The 25,159-nt window shown below is 51.9% G+C and overlaps 1 protein-coding gene across 11 annotated transcripts in view; it reads right to left on the bottom strand.

Moving 5' to 3' along the window:
* atp2b3a (ATPase plasma membrane Ca2+ transporting 3a) overlaps window positions 1-25,159 on the bottom strand; it is a 41,094-nt gene that overhangs the window by 14,935 nt on the left and 1,000 nt on the right. For 5 of the 11 annotated variants that reach the window (XM_030381973.1, XM_030381974.1, XM_030381983.1 and 2 more), the window contains exons 2-11: window positions 23,021-23,697; window positions 16,250-16,447; window positions 14,814-15,071; window positions 13,699-13,824; window positions 9,318-9,443; window positions 7,256-7,315; window positions 6,682-6,720; window positions 6,111-6,275; window positions 3,910-4,124; window positions 2,950-3,192 (exon numbers count right to left, since the gene is read on the bottom strand). In XM_030381973.1, coding sequence (XP_030237833.1) covers window positions 2,950-3,192; window positions 3,910-4,124; window positions 6,111-6,275; window positions 6,682-6,720; window positions 7,256-7,315; window positions 9,318-9,443; window positions 13,699-13,824; window positions 14,814-15,071; window positions 16,250-16,447; window positions 23,021-23,207 — 1,617 coding nt within the window. In that variant the 5' untranslated portion in view covers window positions 23,208-23,697. The remainder of the gene's footprint in view (window positions 1-2,949; window positions 3,193-3,909; window positions 4,125-6,110; window positions 6,276-6,681; window positions 6,721-7,255; window positions 7,316-9,317; window positions 9,444-13,698; window positions 13,825-14,813; window positions 15,072-16,249; window positions 16,448-23,020; window positions 23,698-25,159) is intronic. The other 6 variants (XM_030381977.1, XM_030381982.1, XM_030381981.1 and 3 more) reach the window with 3 other exon arrangements.

The raw sequence follows: 25,159 nt of genomic DNA on the forward strand, positions 1-25,159 counted from the left end.
ATGGTAGCGTGTTGGTGTAATGTAGCGTGTTGGTGTAATGTAGCGTGTTGGTGTAGTGGTAGCGTGTTGGTGTAATGGTAGCGTGTTGGTGTAATGGTAGCGTGTTGGTGTAGTGGTAGCGTGTTGGTGTAATGTAGCGTGTTGGTGTAGTGGTAGCGTGTTGGTGTAATGGTAGCGTGTTGGTGTAATGGTAGCGTGTTGGTGTAGTGGTAGCGTGTTGGTGTAGTGGTAGCGTGTTGGTGTAATGTAGCGTGTTGGTGTAATGGTAACGTGTTGGTGTAATGTAGCGTGTTGGTGTAATGGTAGCGTGTTGGTGTAATGTAGCGTGTTGGTGTAATGGTAGCGTGTTGGTGTAGTGGTAGCGTGTTGGTGTAATGGTAGCGTGTTGGTGTAATGGTAGCGTGTTGGTGTAGTGGTAGCGTGTTGGTGTAGTGGTAGCGTGTTGGTGTAATGTAGCGTGTTGGTGTAATGGTAACGTGTTGGTGTAATGTAGCGTGTTGGTGTAATGGTAGCGTGTTGGTGTAATGTAGCGTGTTGGTGTAATGGTAGCGTGTTGGTGTAATGTAGCGTGTTGGTGTAGTGGTAGCGTGTTGGTGTAGTGGTAGCGTGTTGGTGTAATGTAGCGTGTTGGTGTAATGGTAGCGTGTTGGTGTAGTGGTAGCGTGTTGGTGTAATGTAGCGTGTTGGTGTAATGTAGCGCGTTGGTGTAATGGTAGCGTGTTGGTGTAGTGGTAGCGTGTTGGTGTAATGGTAGCGTGTTGGTGTAATGGTAGCGTGTTGGTGTAGTGGTAGCGTGTTGGTGTAATGGTAGCGTGTTGGTGTAATGGTAGCGTGTTGGTGTAATGGTAGCGTGTTGGTGTAGTGGTAGCGTGTTGGTGTAATGGTAGCGTGCGTGTTGGTGTAGTGGAAGCGTGTTGGTGTAGTGGTAGCGTGTTGGTGTAATGTAGCGTGTTGGTGTAGTGGTAGCGTGTTGGTGTAATGGTAGCGTGTTGGTGTAGTGGTAGCGTGTTGGTGTAATGGTAGCGTGTTGGTGTAATGTAGCGTGTTGGTGTAGTGGTAGCGTGTTGGTGTAATGGTAGCGTGTTGGTGTAATGTAGCGTGTTGGTGTAATGTAGCGTGTTGGTGTAATGGTAGCGTGTTGGTGTAATGGTAGCGTGTTGGTGTAATGGTAGCGTGTTGGTGTAATGGTAGCGTGTTGGTGTAATGGTAGCGTGTTGGTGTAATGGTAGCGTGTTGGTGTAGTGGTAGCGTGTTGGTGTAATGGTAGCGTGTTGGTGTAGTGGTAGCGTGTTGGTGTAATGGTAGCGTGTTGGTGTAATGGTAGCGTGTTGGTGTAATGGTAGCGTGTTGGTGAAATGGTAGCGTGTTGGTGTAATGGTAGCGTGTTGGTGTAGTGGTAGCGTGTTGGTGTAGTGGTAGCGTGTTGGTGTAGTGGTAGCGTGTTGGTGTAATGGTAGCGTGTTGGTGTAATGGTAGCGTGTTGGTGTAGTGGTAGCGTGTTGGTGTAGTGGTAGCGTGTTGGTGTAGTGGTAGCGTGTTGGTGTAGTGGTAGCGTGTTGGTGTAATGGTAGCGTGTTGGTGTAATGTTAGTGTGTTGGTGTAATGGTAGTGTGTTAGTGTAATGTTAGTGTGTTAGTGTAATGTCAGTGTGTTAGTGTAATGTTAGTGTGTTAGTGTAATGTTAGTGTGTTAGTGTAATGTTTCTGTGTTAGTGTAATGTTAGTGTGTTAGTGTAATGTTAGTGTGTTAGTTTAATATTAGTGTGTTAGTGTAATATTAGTGTGTTGGTATAATATTAGTAAGGCCTGGACCCCAACACGCCCCGCCAGGCGGAGGTACCCCCCCCAGGTTAGTATAATGATAGTGTGGAGATCATATTGTAAACGCGTTCCTTCCCCGCACACGTACACTAGGGGTGTAACGATACGTGTATTCGTATTGAATCTAATCGGTACGGACGACACGGTTCGGTGCATAGATTTACACAGAGAATACACGGTATAAAATGAAATTAAACTGGCGTGCGAATTAATTAATATAATGCCGAACTAATGTAAGATACGCAACCTTCAGGGACAACTGAGACCCCTGAAAGGGTGCCGGAAAGTTCGAGCTACACACGCCGTCCGGTCCGTTGATTGGTCGACAGAATCACATTTCCGTGAGACAGGGGGATAATAAACAAACACATTATCTGCGAGGTATTTCTGGACAACGGCGAAAGCTTCGTTTATTGAAGAAAATGTCGCACAAAAGTTTGCCGACCTTCTTGGACGTCCTACATTGTTGATCTTTGTTCATTGTGCGAGTTCTTCTTTTTCCTTGGATTTATTAGCAGGCTACACTGTGTCAGGCAGCCATGTGGTCACAATGCTAACGTAGCTGCCTCGGCTATCGCGACCCGGTTTAACCCTCCCCCTACCATAAGGGTACTGTCGGCGGTGGAAACGCAAGCCGTAACTGAGCTGCGCCGAAACGCACCTTCACTAATCCACCAAGCCGCACCGAACCGACCCGCACCCTCCGGTGGAAATGCGCAAATTCGGTGTATTTTGCACTTTCATAAATAAGACATGCTGAATTTTCCTTATTTTGTTTACAAGTTACAGATGGACTCTCGAGGTGATGTGGGGTACTACTTATTGTTTACTGTTTACATATTAGATTACACAGTTCAGGCTGTTGCAGCTATCTCAGGGGAGAGACTGTACGACACAAGGTGGTACAACCTACAATAAATAAGAATTGACTTCTGCATTTTTGTTTTTTCTTTTCCCTTCATTGTACCAAACTCGTACCGAACCGTGATGTCTGAACCGAGGTATGAACCGAACCGTGACTTCAGTGTACCGTTAAACCCTTAACGTACACCAATCAGGCCCTCAGGCCTGGATCCCAACACCCCCCCGCCCCGCGGAGGTACCCCCCCTCCCAGCCCGCTCCCCCTACCATGATCTTGGAGGTGTAGGCGCTGTTGACGGAGATGGAGGCCACCAGCAGCTCCAGTGCCTTGGCGTGGACCTGCTCTGGCTCGGGGATGGTGGGGAAGTGGTGGTCGCAGACGTAGAGCTGCACGGCCGTCATGCGGTTGGTGGTCAGCGTGCCCGTCTTGTCCGAGCAGATGGCCGTGGCGTTGCCCATGGTCTCGCAGGCGTCCAGGTGCCGTACCAGGTTGTTGTCCTTCATCATTTTCTTGAGCGAAATGAACGATGTTGAGATATAGTTAGCTAGCTTAATTTTGATGCTAACTAGCCCTAGTTAGCTAGCTATATATGGTGTTAAGCAGTGGTTAGCAAGCTTTATTTGTCTTTATATGGCGTTACTGGTTAGCTTAATATGGTGTAGTATGGTGTTAACTAGCTGTCGTTAGCTAACTATATGGTGTTAACTAGCTGTCGTTAGTTAACTTTATGGTGTTAACCAGCTGTGGTTAGCTAACTTTATGGTGTTAACTAGCTGTTGTTAGCTAACTTTATGGTGTTAACTAGCTGTCGTTAGCTAATAATAATAATAAATAAATACATTTTATTTGTAGCGAAAATCTCAAAGTGCTACAGAGTTTAAGAGAAAAAGAAAAGAAAAAAAAAGCTACCTTTATGATGTTGACTAGCTGTGGTTAGTACCTAGCTGCGGTTAACTAACTATATGGCATTAACTAGCCGTGGTTAGCTAACTATATGATGTTAACTAGCTGCGGTTAGCGGACTATATGATGTTAACTAGCTGTGGTTAGCGGACTATATGATGTTAACTAGCTGTGGTTAGCTAACTATATGGCGTTCACTAGCCGTGGTTAGCTAACTATATGATGTTAACTAGCTGTGGTTAGCTGACTATATGTTGTTAACTAGCTGTCGTTGGTAACTAGCTGTGGTTAACTAACTAACTAGCTGTGGTCAGATAGCTCACCTTGACTGAGTAAGCCAGGGAGATTGTTACAGCCAGCGGTAAACCTTCGGGAACAGCGACCACCAGCACGGTCACTCCGATGATGAAGAACTTGACGAAGTACTGGACGTAAACAGGCGTGCACTCTGCCATCCAGACATGGCCCTGGATCACGAAGGTCTCGATCACGAACAGAACCACCAGGATGATGACGGTGGTGGCCGACATGAACAGACCTGCAGAGCAGCAGTGGATTGTGTTCATCAAACAGTCAAAAACACTGTTACACTTCAACTAGTAAAGCCAATAAATATATAATTATAGCTAATACATAAATAAAATATGAACAAAAATACATGAGAAAAACTGTTACAAATATATAAATACATTTTTTAATATATAAAGAAAATGGAAAGATATAAATATAAAACATTTGAGATTTTTTTTTTTTAATATTCCATAAAATAATTAACATGACATACTAATTAAAACAAATGACAAACACCGAAAAGGTACATTGAGCAACCCTTAAGTCAAGGTCACCATTTTGTATTCAAGGTCGGATGGCCTCCCCGACCGCCACGGCCCCTGCCGAGGCGGGACTTTAGAATCACTTCCTGTAGCATCTCTCCCATATCCTTATTTATAGAAAGATTATCACACAGAGTCAACCGCTCCCGCTAACACCACCCCCACCCCCACCCCCACCATCACCCCCACCATCACCATCATCATCACCCCCACCACCAACCCCACCCCCACCATCCCCCCCACCCTCATCATCACCCCCACCCTCATCATCACCCCCACCATCCCCCCCACCCTCATCATCACCCCCACCCCCACCATCACCCCCACCATCACCATCACCCTCATCATCACCCCCACCCCCACCCCCACCATCACCCCCACCATCACCCCCAGCCCCACCCCCACCATCACCCCCACCATCACCATCACCCTCATCATCACCCCCACCCCCACCCCCACCATCACCCCCACCATCACCATCACCCTCATCATCACCCCCACCCCCACCCCCACCATCACCCCCACCATCACCATCACCCCCACCCTCATCATCACCCCTCACCATCACCCCCACCCTCATCATCACCCCACCATCACCATCACCCCCACCCCCACCATCACCCCCACCCCCACCATCCCCCCCACCCTCATCATCACCCCCACCATCACCATCACCCCCACCCCCACCATCACCCCCACCCCCACCATCCCCCCCACCCTCATCATCACCCCCACCCTCATCATCACCCCCACCCTCATCATCACCCCCGCCCCAACCCTCACCCCCACCATCACCCCCGCCCCAACCCTCACCCCCACCCTCACCATCACCCCCACACCCACCATCACCCCCACACCCACCATCACCCCCACCATCACCATCACCCCCACCATCACCCCCACCCCCACCATCACCCCCACCCCCAACCCCACACCCACCATCACCCCCACCATCACCCTCATCATCACCCCCACCCTCACCCCCACCCTCATCATCACCCCCAACATCACCATCACCATCACCCCCACCATCACCCCCACCATCACCATCACCATCACCCTCACCCCCAACCCCACCATCACCCCACCATCACCATCACCATCACCCCACCATCACCATCACCCCCACCATCACCCCCACCATCACCATCACCATCACCCTCACCCCCACCCTCACCATCACCCTCATCATCACCCCCACCATCACCATCACCCCCACCCCCACCATCACCCCCACCATCACCATCACCATCACCCTCACCCCCACCCCCACCATCACCCCCACCATCACCATCACCATCACCCCCACCCTTACCCCCACCCCCACCATCACCCCCACCATCACCATCACCCCCACCCTCACCACCACCCCCACCATCACCATCACCCCCACCATCACCATCACCCCCACACCCACCATCACCCCCACCCTTACCCCCACCCTCATCATCACCCCCACCATCACCCTCATCATCACCCCCACCCTCACCATCACCCCCACCCTCACCCCCACTCTCACCCTCACCCCCACTCTCAGCCCCACTCTCGCCATCACCATCACCCCCACCCCCAGATTCGCTGGGACGTACCCGACGGTGCGCTACAAACCTCTGCTTTGAAGTGGTCCACCTGGAGGAGGGGGGGGGCTGGAGGAAGATGAAAGCAGGAGCGTTAAATTAAATCCACCTCACCTGCCTTCCCGATTTCCACCGCCATTTTAGTCAGCTTGCCCTGCAGCACCGACTTCTCCTTCTTGGGCACGCTGCTCTTCTTCTTCTCCTTCTCCTCCACCTCCCCTCCCTCGGCACTCTTCAGCGGCTGCATCTCCATGGCAACCGCCTCATCCTGCTTCTTGGCTTGGGGTCGGAAGAAGAAGAAGAAGAAGAAGAAGAAGAAGAAGAAGAAGAAGATGAGGAACACGAAGTAGTGTGTAACGGTGTGTGATCGATGGCCCAAAGCCAAGCTACAGCAACGTTTTTAAGTTTTGGCTGTGAGTGAGAATGTGCGTCTAAGTATGTGTGTGTGTGTGTGTGTGTGTGTGTGTGTGTGCACGTGTGTCAATTTGTTTATGAATGTGGCCTTGTGTGTTAATATGTGTCTCATTTTGTCTGTGAGTGAGAAAGTGTGTGTATCAGTGTGTGTGTGTGTGTGTGTGTGTGTGTGTGTGTGTGTGTGTGTGTGTGTGTGTGTGTGTGTGTGTGTGTGTGTGTGTGTGTGTGTGTGTGTGTGTACAGAGAGCACTAAGGTCCAGACTGAGCTCACCTTTGGTTTGATTGGTCTCCAGTGTGCTGTCTGGTTTCCCTGTAATGAACCATGTACATTTATCTGGAAGAGTTCCTATGAACCTCAAGCTTTTGATGACAATACACAAGGATGTTGTGTGAAATATCCTAGATATGTATTCCTACTACTACTACTTAGTTTAGAAGGAACATTTGATTTACCAAACATACAACAAAAATGGGATTCACACACACACACACACACACACACACACACACACACACACACAGACAGACAGACAGACAGACAGACAGACAGACAGACAGACAGACAGACAGACAGACAGACAGACAGACAGACAGACAGACAGACAGGCAGACAGGCAGACAGACAGACAGACAGACAGACAGACAGACAGACAGACAGACAGACAGACAGACGCACACACACACAGTGTAGGTTGATCTACAAAGGGCCTCTATGGCGGTGTACCCTGGGGGTTAGGGTTAGGGTAGGTGGGGGTGGGGTTGGTTGGGACGGAGGTGTGGGTGAAAGGGGGGGCCAAACGGGGGTGGAGGGGTGGGTGGACGGGGGGGTACATTAACACACCTACCATTAGTGGCGTGGCAGGGCTCTGCCTCCGCATCGGGGGCCCGTGGGGGGGGGTTAGACTCTGAGTGTGGGGGGGGGGGGGGTTTGAGATGGGTGGGGGTGAACAAAATAGACATGAAATAACCGTAGAAAAGTAAATGTAAGCAAAAAGCCCGAACTCAAAGGAAAGCAAAGCAGCGCGCAGAAGTGAAGTGGCAGACGGTATGGAGATGGGCCTTCTGAAGGAGTGTTGAAGGATGTGGAGGCACTGTGGTACTAATACCAAGGTGGCTTTATTTTACTGCTTTGTTTACACACCGCAAGCTTTTGAACACACACACACACACACGCAGAAAAACACACTCAGTGACGCACACTCACACAGACGCAAGCAGGCACGCACACACACATACACACACACACATGAATGCACTCACAAACACACTCAGCTATCCTGCACAAGGATCTGGTCGTGAGTGTTTTCCAGGATTCAGAGGACTCTGTGTGCCTCACTAGTAACAACTAGTTAACTAGTAGCAACGGCCGCTGACAAAAGCGCCTATCAAAAGGGGGGGGGGGGCAAATACTACATTTTTGAATTATGATACTACGATTTACATCCCTCCCATGAGCCTCACCACGCTCTTATTGTAAAGTCGGTTTAATTTGAACTCTCTTTGGCGTTGTCTTGTGATCTCACACCCCCTCTGTCAGTAGTAACAATGTGTTGGTGTATTTTAGTATTTTCCGTGAACTAAATTATTCGTCACTTTCTGTGTTTTTGTGCTGGAAGTCGCTCCTCACCAACACGTACTCATCTTTCTGCTCAGTCCAGAATGTCTACATTATAATTTACTAGAGGTAAATTATGCACGCTTTAAATATACGTCAATGTAAAACCGAGTTTAGTATGTTATGTATAAAAAGATTACCTGAATTTCGAGTGTCTCCTATACCGCGTAATTTCCCCTGATTTTTGATTACATTTGATCCATTTTGTTCATATGGGGTTAACACTTAGGAAGTCTCTTTAAATAGGGCGAACCCATAGAACCCGCTGCCCCCCCCCCCCACCCCACCACGGCACCATCTTGCGCCCCACTTTGTTCCGTTCAAATATTGATCGCTCTGCAGTCGTGGAGCTTTCATGGGATAGAATTATTAAATAGCTGTCTCTCTCCTCACCCTCCCTTTCTGACTCTCTGTCTCCCTCTCTCTTCCCCCTCTCGGTCTATCTCACTCCCTCTCCCTCTCTCTCTCTCTCTTGCACTCTCTATTGATGTCTCTCTCTCACTGCCTCCCCTTCTCTCTTGATCTTCCTATCTCTCTCCCCGTCTCTTTTTCCCTCTTCATCTCTCTCCCCCACTCGGCCACTCCCTCTTCCTCTTTCCGTTAAGTTTTTTCCGTATGAAATAAAATTTCGGATCCACCGTCTAATCTAAAGAATGTCGAGTCAGCGCTCTGAGCCAGCAGCGAGGTAGACCGTCTGTCCTCCAACCTCTTTAGCCTTCATCTTCCTCTCTGAGGCGGCGCACTCCCGGCTCTCAAACACGCTCAGATCAGACACCGGAGGATCAACCATCTCGGCCTTCCCTTGAACCGCCGCTCTTCAGAAGATGGAGAAGAGGGTCTGTGCCTGGGGCATTGAGGAGCCGCTCCACAAACCCACATCTCCATCTTCCCTCTGAATTCACTGAATCTAGTTCAGTCACCATAGCAACTTCTGAGCGAGAACCTGACCTTTGAAATTTTGGAATCAGAAACTTCTGGATTATTGAGAAAGAGAATGTGCTGCAGCATGTGGATTGATAATAGCTGAACTGAAGTCCGACCTCTGGTTTGGGACATAACCCAGGATGCCCAGTATACTCCTTTGCCTTCTTCCATTCTTCCTTGTTCTCTTGCTCTTCATCTTCAGTTCTCTTGTTATTACCTTCCCTCATCCTTTCATTCTCTCCTCTCCTCCTCCTCTCCTCCTCTCTCCTCTCCTCCTCTCCTCCTCTCCTCCTCCTCCTCTCCTCCTCTCTCCTCTCCTCCTCTCCTCCTCTCCTCTCCTCCTCCTCCTCTCCTCCTCTCCTCCTCACCTTTCTTGTCCTTGCGGTCCTCTTCGGGGTCCCCAGCCCCCAGCAGGGTGAAGATGATACCCGTCTGGGAGTTGACCCCCACCGCCGTCACCAGCATCTTCCCCGAGCCCTCCATCACGTGGGTGCCTAGCGGGGGCGCACACACACACACACACACGCACGCACGCACACACACACACACACACACACACACACACACACACACACACACACACACACACACACACACACACACACACACACACACACACACACACACACACACGAACACACACACACACACACACACACACACACACACACACACACACACACACACACACACACACACACACACACACACACAGACACAAACATTTAAGACAAAATATAATGCCCTTTTAAAATCATCCTAAATTCAGAATATTTGTTAAAATATTCATGATTATTGTTTAAAATCATCGTCTTTTTCGCCAGTCAGAAACGAATCATTGAGGCTTCAAATATTCAACCAGTCACACAATCCCCAATAATACTTGGAAAACACTATAAATAATGTGTTCAATTCCCTAATAAGTTAGGATTAGGGTCAAGGTGACGTAACGGAACAGAGTTGATTTGTCATTTGGTATTTAATGTCTTCCAGATGAGCTGACATTAGCATCAGCGTGCCTCCTGAGCAGAGCCCGTGGCTGTAAACCCGTTAGGCCTTCCTGTGTGTCTCCTCTGCCTCCCACAGCAGACCTCCACATTATGTCCCCATTAATTACTGCGTGCCAGAACACACACAGAGGAAGTGCTGGGCTCCTCACAGCACACATACATACATCACGAAACACTTCAGAGCTGTAAGGCCTAACCCTAACCCTAACCCTAACCCTTCAGCGCTGTAAGGCCTAACCCTAACCTCCATTATCTCTGGAGGCGGAGGTACCAGAGCCTAACCTCCACCTCCCTAGGTTGGGGTTAGAGGCGGAGGTACCAGAGCCTTACCTCCACCTCCCTAGGTTGGGGTTAGAGGCGGAGGTACCAGAGCCTTACCTCCACCTCCCTAGGTTGGGGTTAGAGGCGGAGGTACCAGAGCCTTACCTCCACCAGCCTAGGTTGGGGTTAGAGGCGGAGGTACCAGAGCCTTACCTCCACCTCCCTAGGTTGGGGTTAGAGGCGGAGGTACCAAAGCCGTTGGTTGTCGATTGGGACGACGACGTCTTACGTTTTCGGGGAATATCTGATATCGGTTTCACCCCGATCAGAAGCTAAGGGTTAGTAGAAGTTGTCTTTTGGTTATGAATCATTCGGCGGATTGTTAATGAGCCTGTTGAACCCTTTTCAATTCGTGTTTTTGTATATTTTATCGCGTACCAGTTGGTAATCTCAACCGACCCAAAGGTTGGGAAACCTGGAATACACACTGTATGTTAAAATACCCACTGTTAGGACCGAGCAGGATACACACAGTGTTAGGACTGAGTAGGCTACACACTGCTAGGACTGAGCAGGATACACACAGTGTTAGGACTGAGTAGGCTACACACTGCTAGGACTGAGCAGGATACACACAGTGTTAGGACTGAATAGGCTACACACTGCTAGGACTGAGCAGGATAATAATGATAATAATAATAAATGAAATTTATATAGCGCTTAATATGGTACTCTAAGACGCTTACTAAGGATACACACAGTGTTAGGACTGAGCAGGATACACAGTGTTAGGACTGAGTAGGCTACACACTGCTAGGACTGAGCAGGATACACGGTGTTAGGACTGAGTAGGCTACACACTGCTAGGACTGAGTAGGCTACATAGTGCTAGGACAGAGCAGTATACAGTGTTAGGACTGAGAAGGATACACAGTGTTAGGACTGAGTAGGCTACACACTGCTAGGACTGAGCAGGATACACAGTGTTAGGACTGAGTAGGCTACACACTGCTAGGACTGAGCAGGATACACACAGTGTTAGGACTGAGCAGGATACACAGTGTTAGGACTGAGTAGGCTACACACTGCTAGGACTGAGCAGGATACACAGTGTTAGGACTGAGTAGGCTACACACTGCTAGGACTGAGCAGGATACACACAGTGTTAGGACTGAGCAGGATACACAGTGTTAGGACTGAGTAGGCTACACACTGCTAGGACTGAGCAGGATACACAGTGTTAGGACTGAGCAGGATACACAGTGTTAGGACTGAGTAGGCTACACACTGCTAGGACTGGGCAGGATACACACAGGGTGTGTTCGAAACCGCCTACTTGCTTACTGCTTACTACCTACTAAATATTTGGCTTACTTCTCGAATCCTTAAATAATGATTGAGTAATCCATTTGAGTAATCGACGTTCAGAAGACCGTCCTTACTTAACCACCTCAGATGACGTGAATCAAATGACGCGTCAATAACCTACCGGCCGGGCGCCGTTAATAAATATTAGAAATAAATATATAAACGTCACATTTAACGTCACAGTACACCTTCAACCTAAGGATTTGCGGTGAAATGTTAAAACAATTATTAAACAATTATTAAAAGCACTGTTGCTGCGGCTCCCCGTTTAGCGCCATTGCTTCCACTGTTCTTTTGAATAGACGCAGTGCATTCTGGGGCAGTTGAGTACGTCTAGTAAGCTAGCGATGCTTACTCAAAATCTTTCCGGAAGTAGAAGACATTCGGATACTACTCGCTTACCTAAACTCGCTTACTAAGTTCTCGCTTACTCAATTTGACGTCATAGTTAGTAGGAGTAGTAAGCAAGTACGCGGTTTCGAACACACCCACAGTGTTAGGACTGAGCAGGCTGCACACTGCCAGGACTGAGCAGGATACACAGTGTTAGGACTGAGCAGGATATACAAACAGTTTGATATAAAATCACAATCTGGCCGCTTCTCTTGACGCTCTGCTCATGGTATTCCGGTGTTCCGTACACACCCCTTGGCCTATTTAGGCCACCAGCGCCCGGGATAACGGTTCTACACAGTCACTGAACACACCATTATGGAGCTGAATGGAGGCATATCCTCTAAGAAATGAATGATAATGGCTCATTCTGTTGTGGGGAGTCGTAGCTGTGTGTTGTGCGCTCAGCATTGAGGATGCTCAGGGATGTGTGTTCAGCATCGTGTTCGTTGTGCGTTCATGAATCACTCTGTCATCACGCTCCGTTGGCGCTGGGCGCACAATACGGAGGCCTCGGGTCGAACCTGAGGTCATCCTGACGCAGAACATCTGTTCAGCGCACGGCTTACTGCCCATTCCGTGACTAGCGCAGAGAGAGAGCGCACGAGGCAGGCTAGTTAGCGCTGAGGCTCGCAGCGCTATGCTGTAAAATCGGAGGCTAGCTAGCGATCTCTTTGATATGGGGTCCTTCAATTATTCAAATGGCTAATGTGTGTTTGGAGACATCGAGCCGAGAGAGGAAATACGAAAAGGAAATCTATTGCAGTATATAAGGATTACACTTTAAAGTGTTTGTGTGTGTGTGTGTGTGTGTGTGTGTGTGTGTGCGTGCGTGCGTGCGTGCGTGCATGCGTGTGGCCGTGTGTGCGTGTGGTGTGTGTGCGTGTGGTGTGTGTGGGGGGGGGTCTGCTCTGGGTCCACTAATGATCCAGGAGGAGCAGCTTGGCCCCTGGGGCCCCTGCTGAACTTGTGGCTCCAGCTCCTCCAGGAAGCTCCCAGAGACCAGTGATCCCATTAGCCCGCTCATATGACCACCGCACCTCGCAGACACACACCGTCCACCGGAGCCTCTTTAGGAGCCGGCACACGGACCATCTCGGACCCCTCTCCTGACCTACTCCACCGTACGGCTTCACGCAGAGTGCTGCTGGACCCTGACTGAACCTCCCAGGTTCATAGGTCACCTCGCCAACATCAAGGTGCTCAACACAGCTGACATATTTCAGCCGTGAATCGATATTTGATGTTCGGAAAGAAACACAACATCCTGGCAGTCCGGTTCTGACAGCACGGGGCTCTGTTGCTATCTAGAAGGTTGTAGGACTTTGGTTGTTGGAAGCGATTCTGTAGAATATGTTTTTTTGTATTTCATATAAACTTAAAAATAAAAAATATGTGTTTTAAGTATCGCATTGTGATAAGCAGTAATCATGTATGATGTTACTCTTACCACCTTACCAAAACAACCGATATAAATTAAACACACTCGTTGACTCAAAGACTGAAAGGCGGATCGGCGAAAGAAGAAAGAAATCTCAAACTACAGACACAAATAAATAGATTTGGTTGTTGGAAGATAATTAACAGTTACACATCTAGTCATTGTTTGTTTTGGTCCAAAGTGGTCGTCATGACGCCAGCCATGTTTGTGACTCCAAATGGTATTAGGGAGGGGAGGAGGGGTGGGGGGGGGGGGGTTGCCACGACGACTGCTTACCGGACAACAACATGGGGTCCTTGTCGGCAGACTTGCTGACGTGGTCGGACTCGCCGGTCAGGGAGCTCTCGTCCAGCTTCATGTCGTTACCCTGGATCAGAATACCGTCGGCCGGCAGGAGGTCACCTGAAAGGAGGAGGGGGGGGGAGGAGGAGGGGGGGAGGAGGGGAGGAGGAGGAGGGGAGGAAGACAATAAGGAAGAGGAATTATGATGATGAAATACGATGAAAGGTTCGGTAAGGATGCTAATCCCCAAACGTGAAGAACAATTAGGATTATGAATCTTTAGGTACTCAGTCTTTGAGATTACACTCTTTGCATTTCGACGTGGCGCTGCAGCATGCGATTTAAAGTCATCTTATACACATGGATGTGACTTCTGCACATTAACTTTCAGCGCATGAGCGGCGGTAAGTAGTTTGGTCTTTGGGTCCCAGAGGGGGGGGGCCGGTCGCCCCTCATTGGACCTCCTTCGGAAGTTATTAGACCAAATAATTGCAGAGGGAAGTAGGAGAGATCGATATTCAGATAGTTTAACAATATGGAGCGCGCTCGTCTGACCTTCAAACCTGGAGTATTTCAGGACTTCATAAGCAGCGCTGTGGCGATCCAATAAGTAGAAGATTCCCAATGTCCCTTGGACTCCACTACCTCCAGGGACCACAAATCAACAAATGGAAATTAATCCCCACACTACTATTATTTATTATCGACCTATACACAACCTAGACACAACCTTTACGCACACAGCAGGTCCCTGAGCAGCCCTAGGCCGATCCCCGGCCCTGAGGAGAGGAGAGGCCCAAAGGGTCCTGCTGAACCAGGACCCTTTGGGCCTCTCCTCTCCTCAGGGCTGATCCCCGGCCCTGAGGAGAGGAGAGGCCCAAAGGGTCCTGGTTCCCCGGCCCTGAGGAGAGGAGAGGCCCAAGGGTCCTGCTGAACCAGGACCCTTTGTACTGACTGGGGCACGCCGTTGATTAACTGTGTTAAGACCCGCCTACTCGTCTGGAAGAGGTCTTGATTGACATGCAAGCAGAACCAATCACGGACCGCATGGGCGTGTGGGGGGGTCTGGGTGGCCCCGGAGGTCTGGCTGGGGCTCTGGGGGTACTGACCGTACTTGACCTGGGCCACGTCCCCCACCACGATGTCGGCCACGGGGATCTGGATGACGGTGCCGTTGCGGACCACGGCGAAGCGCTGCTCCAGCTCGATGCGACTCTGCAGCCCGCGGAACTGCTTCTCCTTGGACCAGTCGTTGAAGGCCGTCACCAGGACAACGCACACTACCGACAGCAGGATGGCCGCGCCCTCGATCCAGCCCGCCTCCGCCTCGCCCTCGTCCTCACCTCCCGCCGCCATGTTCCCGCACGCTGTAGGGGAAGGGGGGGGAGGAGGGGGGAGAGAGGGGGAGAGGAGGGGGGAGAGAGGGGGAGAGGGAGTGGGGAGAGGAGGGATGGGAGAGAGGGGGAGAGGGAGGGGGGAGAGGAGGGATGGGAGAGGAGGGGAGAGGGTATGGGGAGAGAGAGGGAGAGGAGGGGGAGAGAGGGGGAGAGGGAGGGGGGAGAGAGGGGGAGAGGAGGGGGAGAGAGGGGGAGAGGGAGGGGGGAGAGAGGGAGAGGAGGGGGAGAGAGGGGGAGAGGGAGGGGGAGAGGAGGGGGAGAGAGGGGGAGAGGAGGGGGAGAGGAGGGGGAGAGGGAGGGGGGAGAGAGGGGGAGAGGAGGGGGAGAGAGGGGGAGAGGGAGGGGGGAGAGAGGGGGAGAGAAGGGATGGGAGAGAGGATGAGAGGGAGTGGGGAGAGGAGGGATGGGAGAGGAGGGGAGAGGGACGGGGAGAGAGAGGGAGAGGAGGGGGAGAGAGGGGGAGAGAGGGGGAGAGGGAGGGGGGAGAGAGGGGGAGAGGAGGGGAGAGGGACGGGGAGAGAGAGGGAGAGGAGGGGGAGAGAGGGGGAGAGGAGGGGGAGAGAGGGGGAGAGGAGGGATGGGAGCGAGAGAGAGAGATAATCAAAAGGTTAGGAATGAACACGCTCATAATAGACGCGGTAAACGTAAACTTTTAAAGTCCAGCATGTCTCCTCAATTCGGATTATATTTCATTATCTTTGAATCACGTTTGATTAGATAGGAAACCAGAAGTGCAGACCAGCAAGGGGACACCCCAGCTCCATCCCCACACTCCCACTAGAGCTCTAACCCCTGACCCCTGACCCCTGAGCTCTGACCCCTGAGCTCTAACGCCTGACCCCTGAGCTCTGACCCCTGAGCTCTGACCCCTGAGCTCTAACCCCTGACCCCTGAGCTCTGACCCCTGAGCTCTGACCCCTGAGCTCTGACCCCTGACCCCTGAGCTCTGACCCCTGACCCCTGAGCTCTGACCCCTGACCTCTAACCCCTGACCCCTGAGCTCTGACCCCTGACCTCTAACCCCTGACCCCTGAGCTCTGACTGAGACATCAATGCCGCACTATATCTTTGAGGCAACAATCCCACCTCCCAACCCGTATAATGCCACCTCCCCCAGGTTCAGGGCTGGGGTGGGGGAGCAGACTTACCCTCAGTCTCCTCGCCGGGGGCCTGGTAGAAGGAGAGGCCCAGAGAGATGATGGCGGCGATCTCCAGGATGATGAGGGTGACGTCCTGAAGGGCCTCCCACACCAGCTGCAGGAAGGTCTTGGGCTTCTTTGGGGGGATGAAGTTCTGGCCGAACACCGCGGTGCGCTTCTCTAGGTCCGCCACGTTGTCCGAGAGACCTTGGGAGCGAAGGAGGAGGAACGTGTCAAAGGGGTTTCCCAGGAGGAAGCTCTTCCTGTCAGAATATTAATTTTGAAGACTTTTTTGTCCGCTGGGATGGCTGCAGTGTAAAAAAGTCAAACACGCACAGCATGTCCTTGTTGTTACTTATTCTGCTGGTCCAGCTTGGCTTATTCGCTGTCTCTGCAAAAGCCTTTGGGAGGATATCGGTGTTAGGTTAACCAAGTGCCGTGGAACTGCTTCAGGGAGCCTGTCTCTGAAACTGTGACTGTCCCGTGTGTGGTCGCAGTAGCCATTAGCTGCTGTCATTAGCAGTCTTGCTGGTGGCTAAACTGTGTTTACACTGCATGTCAAGAGTCATTATGGTCACATGACAGCAGAGGATTATTTAAGGACGTTGGCGGGGGTAGATGATCTCAACTGGTTACCATTAGCGGTCGATTATTTAGCATGTCCTGCTTTTATCAAAGCCACATACAGTGGATACAGAGACACAAACTTTTTGATGCATACCTTTACCTACCAGGTTAGGGTTAGTGTTAGCCACTAGACAGCGTGTGTCAGCAGTAACGCTATGACCCTGGACAACTCAGTCCTAACATTGAGTTCCAAAATTAGAAGAGCTGTGGCCCATTGTTCGTACACACTGACCCTGGGTTCAGTTTCTGTATGAGCCCACAAAACTGCAGTTGAAGAGTTTTCAAACATGGTGGGAGACAACGCATATTTGTCGTACATCTTAAAAAGATCATAGTATTTTACATATTCCTCCCAATAGTAAAACCTCGCCCGGCAATTTCTTATTCTTTTTTTCAAACCCCCAGAAAATAAATCCATGCTTCGTTCAATCTTCCATCTCTAGATCCCTTTCTTGAACCCCTCTTTATTAAAAAGAGGAAGAAGGTTCTCAGTTCAGGAGATGGAGATTCAGTTAAGACCTCGGGCCTCTGCATTTGTATCCTCTCCAACATCCCAAAGGGATATCTCTCGGAGGATAACAGCATCATATACATAAGAATAGCACACTAAACAGCCCTGAGGCTCCTAGACAGGGCAGGAGGAATCTCCTCGTTCTAATCAAACACTCGCTCCCCTCCAGGTGCCACCAGCGCCCAGGCTTATATACTGTATATCAACGATGATAATATAATGTGGAAGTTGTCTGCAGATATGGTATTTAATGGACGCAACCCAAGGATACATATTCCCTATATCGTAGATCTTTTGGGGAGTGGAAGGACAGAACATGTAGGAAAAGGCAAACTGGAACGAAAGGGGATTCCTCTTCCTAGGAGCACATGGATCCCTTTGCATCCTCAGGATGGAACAAAAGCCCTCACTGCTGTTCTCATGGAAATGGTGCAGTGTTAGGGTTAGTGTTAACACCTTGATCTTAGTTAGGGTTAGGGTCAGTGTTAACACCTTGATCTGAGTTAGGGTTAGGGTTAGTGTTAACACCTTGATCTGAGTGCTCCCACTGCTGGAGGAGGACTCACCCTGTGGAGATGGTGTAGGGTTAGGGTTAGTGTTAACACCTTGATCTGAGTGCTCCCACTGCTGGAGGAGGACTCACCCTGTGGAGATGGTGTAGGGTTAGGGTTAGTGTTAACACCTTGATCTGAGTGCTCCCACTGCTGGAGGAGGACTCACCCTGTGGAGATGCAGCGCCTAAAGCCCACATTTACTTACAGCAAGATCTAAATCTGAGTGTTGGCAAGGGATGTCGAACTGCTGTGACGGGTCATCTGTGACCGCAGTCCAATCGCGCCCCCCTCCAGTGGGGTCACTGTCCCGTGCGGGGTTAGTCTGAGCTGGGCCGGGGGCCGGGGGCCGGGGGCGAGTATGCAGCATCGGAAGACTCACAGTCACACGGTAGCTGAGCTCTCGGGCGTTTAAGACGCACACGGCGGGCTGTTGGTTTAACGGCGTCACGTGGGAGACGTCTAGGCCCAGAGTAAAGGCAGGCGATCGTCCCCTGATATGGCCCCCCCATCGCAGGCCGCGGCGTGTTGGGGCAGGGGCGGCGGCGTTTGGCTGAGTGCCCGGCACACTCTGCTGCGATCGAAGCCCAACGAGGCTCAAAGCCCAACGAGGCTCAAAGCCCTGGCCTCGTTAGCACCTCCGGGGCTGGGCGGGACCCAGGCCAAGACAACCGGCCAACAGTTCCCATTCCAACATCCTCACAAACCTCACCCGAGTGTGGCTGATTTACAGTAGGGCTGAGTAAATCCATCCCTACACTCTCCATGAAGTGGAACAACGCTGGGTTGAGGAGAGCCCCCCCCCATCCCTCCCATCCCCCCTACCCACTCCCATCCACCAGCCTCCAGCCCCCCCCACCAGCCCCCCACCCCCCCACTCCCTCCCCCCAGCCCCCCAGCCCCCACTCCCTCCCACCAGCCCCTCCAGCCCCCACTCCCCCACCAGGCCCCCACCCCCCCACTCCCTCCCCCCAGCCCCCCCAGCCCCCACTCCCTCCCACCAGCCCCCCACCCCCCCACTCCCTCCCCCCAGCCCCCCCAGCCCCCACTCCCTCCCCCCAGCCCCCCCAGCCCCCCACTCCCTCCCCCCACTCCCTCCCCCAGCCCCCACTCCCTCCCACACTCCCCCCCACCCACCCCCGACTCACTAGTGAGATAGATTGGCCATGGAAGGGAGACAGATGGTGAAGTCAGTATGTGTGTGTGTGTGCGTGCGTGCGTGCGTGCGTGCGTGCGTGCGTGCGTGCGTGCGTGCGTGCGTGCGTGCGTGCGTGCGTGCGTGTGTGCGTGCGTGCGTGCGTGCGTGTGTGTGTGTGTGTGTGCGAGGACAGGCTGTTACCCCAAGCGCCCCCCCCCCCCGCGCTACTACCTGTCTGTTTGTCACTTCACTCCACCTGACAGACCGGTGCGCTCCCAGGCGGAGGGAGGGAGAGACGCCCCTCCCCCCCCCCCCCCCGGTGTGCTCCCAGGCGGAGGGAGGGAGAGACGCCCCTCCCCCCCCCCCCCCGGTGTGCTCCCAGGCGGAGGGAGGGAGAGACCCTCCCCCCCCCCCCCCCGGTGTGCTCCCAGGCGGAGGGAGGGAGAGACCCTCCCCCCCCCCCCCCCGGTGTGCTCCCAGGCGGAGGGAGGGAGAGACGCCCCTCCCCCCCCCCCCCCCCGGTGTGCTCCCAGGCGGAGGGAGGGAGAGACGCCCCCCCCCCCGGTGTGCTCCCAGGCGGAGGGAGGGAGAGACGACCCTCCCCCCCCCCCCCGGTGTGCTCCCAGGCGGAGGGAGGGAGAGACGCCCCCCCCCCCGGTGTGCTCCCAGGCGGAGGGAGGGAGAGACGCCCCGAGGGAGAGACGCCCCTTAGGTTAGGGTTAGGTTAGGGTTCTAACCCTAACCTAACCCTAACCTTAGGGCTCAAGGGTGCAGGTAGATGGCGGGGTTTGAACCCAGAACCTCTACCCTGGACCTTGGACATTCATTACACCCTAGATCTACTAAGTACTGCCCACCTGCACAGCTTTTAAAAGACTTCTTATGGAGAGGATTTTGCACCCCCTGATTCACTCATGCAACGCCACCCGCTAAGCACTCTGGGTAATTATAGTCTCTTTAATTATACATGGATGTGCCTGAATTCGTTTTGATGCTGTTTTTTGAAGTGCGTTGGCATCTTTTGTATTAATAATTGTCGTCCCATTCGTCATAAAAAGACTTTCATCTCAAATGACAAGATGTAGCCATTTAAATCAATTAAGACAGAAAGGCGATTGTTGGATCAAAAAAGCTTAAAGCCTTCAACTGCAATTCAATTAGTTTTATGTTCCTGCAGCAAATCACCACCTACAACAGGAGCTTGTTTGACTGCAAGTCAATGCACAGGCATCTCTCTGCTAATGCAGTACAGTTCTCTCCATAACCTTCCACTACAAAAGCCCACTGCATGTTGCCCATGGAGAGAGAGGGGGAGGGAGAGAGAGAGAGAGAGAGAGAGAGAGAGAGAGAGAGAGAGAGACAGAGAGAGACAGAGAGAGAGAGAGAGAGAGAGAGAGAGAGAGAGAGACAGAGAGACAGAGAGACAGAGAGAGAGAGAGAGAGAGAGAGAGAGAGAGAGAGAGAGAGAGAGTACTTTGTAGAACAGGACTTTCATGCCTGTCCATCACTCACTCTCACTCTCTCTCTCTCTCTCTCTCTCTCTCTCTCTCTCTCTCTCTCTCTCTCTCTCTCTCTCTCTCTCTCTCTCTCTCTCTCTCTCTCTCTCTCTCTCTCTCTCACACCCACCCAGTCGCTGATGGCGCCTTAGTAGCTTAGCAACCTGACGTGTAAGCCTTGCACATCGTCTAAAGTTATGTAGAAAGAAACGAGAGCGAGCTACAGATTATTTAAATGCCGTGATTATCTCGGTAAAACAATGTACAGAATAAGGTCTCATTTGATTTGTTTTAATTCCACCTCAGAATGTTTGGGCAGAGTGAGGTGCACCCTGATGGCGGTTAAAGTCAGGGGCCGATTGATCCAGGATCTATTTTTACTTTATAGGGCGACAGAGGGTTATATATCACAGTCGGCTAACATACAGGGAGACCGCGTACATGGGAGATTAGACCTCTGAAAGGTCCAGATACACACACACACACACACACACACACACACACACACACACACACACACACATACACACACACACACACACACACACACACACACACACACTAACAGAGGAATACACACACACACACACACACACACACACACACACACACTAACAGAGGAATACACACACACACACACACACACACACACACACACACACACACACACACACACACACACACACACACACACACTAATAGGGACACACACACACACATACACACACACACACACACACACACACGCACACGCACACGCACACGCACACACACACACACACTAACAGGGACACACACACACACACACACACACACACACACACACACACACACTAACAGGGACACACACACACACACACACACACACACACACACACACACACACTAACAGGGACACACACACACACACACACACACACACACACACACACACACACACACACACACACACACACACTAACAGGGACACACACACACACACACACACACACACACACACACACACACACACACACACACACACACACACACACACACACACACACTCACACACACACACACACACACACACCAATAGCCTAATGTGCTGGTAAGGATAATGCAGGGAACCTTTCGGGAACAGTCTGTACGACGGTCCCAGGAGACCCAGGGGGGGGGGACCCGGGGGGGGGGGAGACCCAGGGGGGGGGGACCCGGGGGGGGGGGACCCGGGGGGGGGGAGACCCAGGGGGGGGGAGACCCGGGGGGGGGGACCCGGGGGGGGGAGACCCAGGGGGGGGGAGACCCAGGGGGGGGGGGGACCCAGGGGGGGGGAGACCCAGGAGGGGGGGAGACCCAGGGGGGGGAGAAGACCAAGGGGGGGGGGACCCAGGAGGGGGGGAGACCCAGGGGGGGGAGAAGACCAAGGGGGGGGGGACCCAGGAGACCAAGGGGGGAGACCCAGGGGGGGGGGACCCAGGGGGGGGGAGACCCAGGGGGGAGACCCTGGGGGGGGAGACCCAGGGGGGGAGACCCTGGGGGGGGAAGCCCAGGGGGGGGGGGAGACCAGGGGGGGGAAGCCCAGGGGGGGATACCCGGTGAGACCCAGGGGGGGGGGAGACCCAGTGAGACCCGGTGGGGGAGACCCGGGGGGACCGAAGGCCCCGGGTCCGCAGCCCAGCCGGTCAGCCGGTCAGCTGCGCTGCCTTTGGGATTCTGGGATTCTGCAAATTTGCTGCAGAAAATGATTTGAGGCAAAACAAACAAATGTGCGCCCCATGCAGGTCTGGAGAGTACCCCCACGTGGACACGATGTGCACAAGGAGGACAGCAGCTAGCTACTGAGTAACACCGACCGCTGAAGTGCATGTTGGATCAAAATCAGTTGTGGGCAAAAGCCATTAAGTGATGCCTTGAGGAGCCTGGAGAGAGACGGCTTCAAGGTGTTCTTAGTTTGCCATTAAGTGATGCCTTGAGGAGCCTGGAGAGAGACGGCTTCAAGGTATTCTTAGTTTGCCATTAAGTGATGCCTTGAGGAGCCTGGAGAGAGACGGCTTCAAGGTGTTCTTAGTTTGCCAACATGACCAAAGCCTATCTTCTGTCTTAGCATTGTGCAGTTTGCATGGTGTGCAAAGCATCAAGTGTCTTTGTTAATGTAATTATTTTTTAAAAAGCAGTTTTAACTGCATTCCCTTAACTACGACCAGATCTTACAGCAATAACAATAAAACGTAATTAAATTCAACAGTTTGATTGAATTTCCAAAACTATCCCCCCCCAAAACCCCATTTGGATCTGAACACCAGTTCAGTTGAATTGCCATCACCGTGAATTATAAATTGAAGTTGTATTAAATTCCCCAAACTACGACCATGAACCGCTATGAATTCAATTTGAATTAAACTCCCCCAAACCACCCCCACTCCGCCACCCCCAACAAGGGGTGAGGGCCCCGTGGGCCCCCTAGCGTCCACTCACCGTCCGTAGGGGAGGTCTTCAGGCGGCGGCAGAGGCTCTCTGTGTCCGTGTACATCTCCTGGATCTTCTGCAGGGCCTCGGGCCCCCGCAGCTCCATGAGGTCCCGGAGGTCCTCCAGGGTCGCCCCGAAGTCCCCAGCGTGGTTCACCTCGACGCCGGGGTCCACCGGGCTCGTCACGGCGGCCATGGTCAATGAGGGGGGGGGGGGGGGTTGACTGTCTTTATCCCTCTGAAGGGGTCCCTGTCGGGGTGGAGAGGAGCCTGATGTGTGTGGTGGAACCTGTGGGGGGGTCAGATGTATCTTCTAAGGCTCCCTAACGCTGGGGCTTCCACTGCCTGTCTGTCTTGGGGTCTCCGCCGCGAGCCGACTCCGGGAGCATCTTCCCTCAGGCCCTCGCTGTGGTCGGCAGGGACGGACGATGGGAGAACATCCGCGGCCGACGGGGGACTTTGTGTTTCCTACGAGTCACTGACGAGATATCAAAGTGTGAAAGACACTTTTGCTTGCACATTTACGTCTAATAAATTGTATCTTTGTACTAAATATGATCTAATGTGTCTTCTGTGTGGTTCTGTGAGGAGATCAAACCGTTCCATGGGGAACAGTTAAATGGTGGACCTTCATAGGAAGGACTGGAGAGGGAAGGATGTTCAATGAAGATGGAAACATCTAGAAGCTGTGAACACAGATAGAGACGGTAGGAAGGCTCATTACTGTAATGCTCTGAAGAAGTAAACGCTCTCTGTTGCCAAAGTAAAGAATATGACTTGTCTAGCTAGCACGTGAATAGTGTGTCTTTGTTTTGGGCTGAAGGTTGTGAAGCAAAAGAATATTACTTTATCGTAACATAAAAAAAAATAAAGAAATGCTGACTCTGCAATGAAGTGAGTTCAATCTTGTTCCATGTACTCATTATTCATATTTATACACAATAACAGCTGACCAAATCTTGGTTGAAAGACAGACAGTATAGATAAGCTAGATAATTAGACGGACAGACCGATCGCCAGACAGACAGACAGACAGACAGACAGACAGACAGACAGACAGACAGACAGACAGACAGACAGACAGACAGAAAGACAGACAGACAGACAAAAAGATTGATAGACAGACAGACAGACAGACAGACAGACAGACAGACAGACAGACAGACAGACAGACAGACAGACAGACAGACAGACAGACAGACAGACAGACAGATAGATAGATAGATAGATAGATAAACAGATGGACATATAGACAGATATACATATAGACGGACAGAAGCACAGTTAGAAAGATGCATCGATAGGAAGGCCACAAAAAACTGACAGATACCGAAAGATAAAATGGTTTTGAACGCCGTGAATCGTGATGCCCAAATGAAACGAGCCAATCAGAAGCGAGAATCCCTTTCCGCCAGGCGACGCGCAGAGCCGTGCTGCCAGCGGCGCCTCGCCAGAGACACTAGTACTCCCCTGTCCTCCGGTCCACCCGTCGCTCCGTACCGCATTTCCATGTTTAATGAATGGTCAGAGACAATAACCTCCCGTGTGGATAATCAACACGGACGTGCAGCACCGAAGGAGCGGGAGGCGTTGCTGAGGAGGCGGGATAGCGGATGGATGCCCTTACTCTAACCTTCACGTAGCGCTGGTTAACCTTGGTCTCCACAACCCCACACCGCCACCCCTCGCTCGATGAAAGGGGATCTTCCTCCTCACGCACGGGGGCTGTTCTAGACTCGATATAATCGAAGATTTGTCCTTTTTTTTAATTGCAGAAATTCAACTTAGTGTGGGCTTTTCGAGGGGTTATCGTGGGGACAGATTCCCACTCGAATCAGAGAGAACCAGACCCATCAGAATGCATCTCACGTAGCGACTCTATACCGTCCAGGTCCAAACAGGTCGTTGTCTCCTCCGGGGCGGGAGAGCAAGTTGTCGCGGGGTTCTGACGAGGGGGGGCCGGATTCTACTGCAAGGTTATTCCCCGAGACACCGGCTCCTCAACGTGAAATAAATAAATAAATCTCTGCCAGAGAAGCCAGATATAGGCATTACAGCCTAGTCCTATCGTCTAAATGCCCCTAGCCCCCCTTTCTATCATCCGGCCGAGTGCATAAAGCAACACAACACTGCAGGAGTGTGCAGGTT

The sequence above is a fragment of the Gadus morhua genome, chromosome 16, assembly GCF_902167405.1.
Source record: "Gadus morhua chromosome 16, gadMor3.0, whole genome shotgun sequence".
NCBI classification, from domain to species: domain Eukaryota; kingdom Metazoa; phylum Chordata; class Actinopteri; order Gadiformes; family Gadidae; genus Gadus; species Gadus morhua.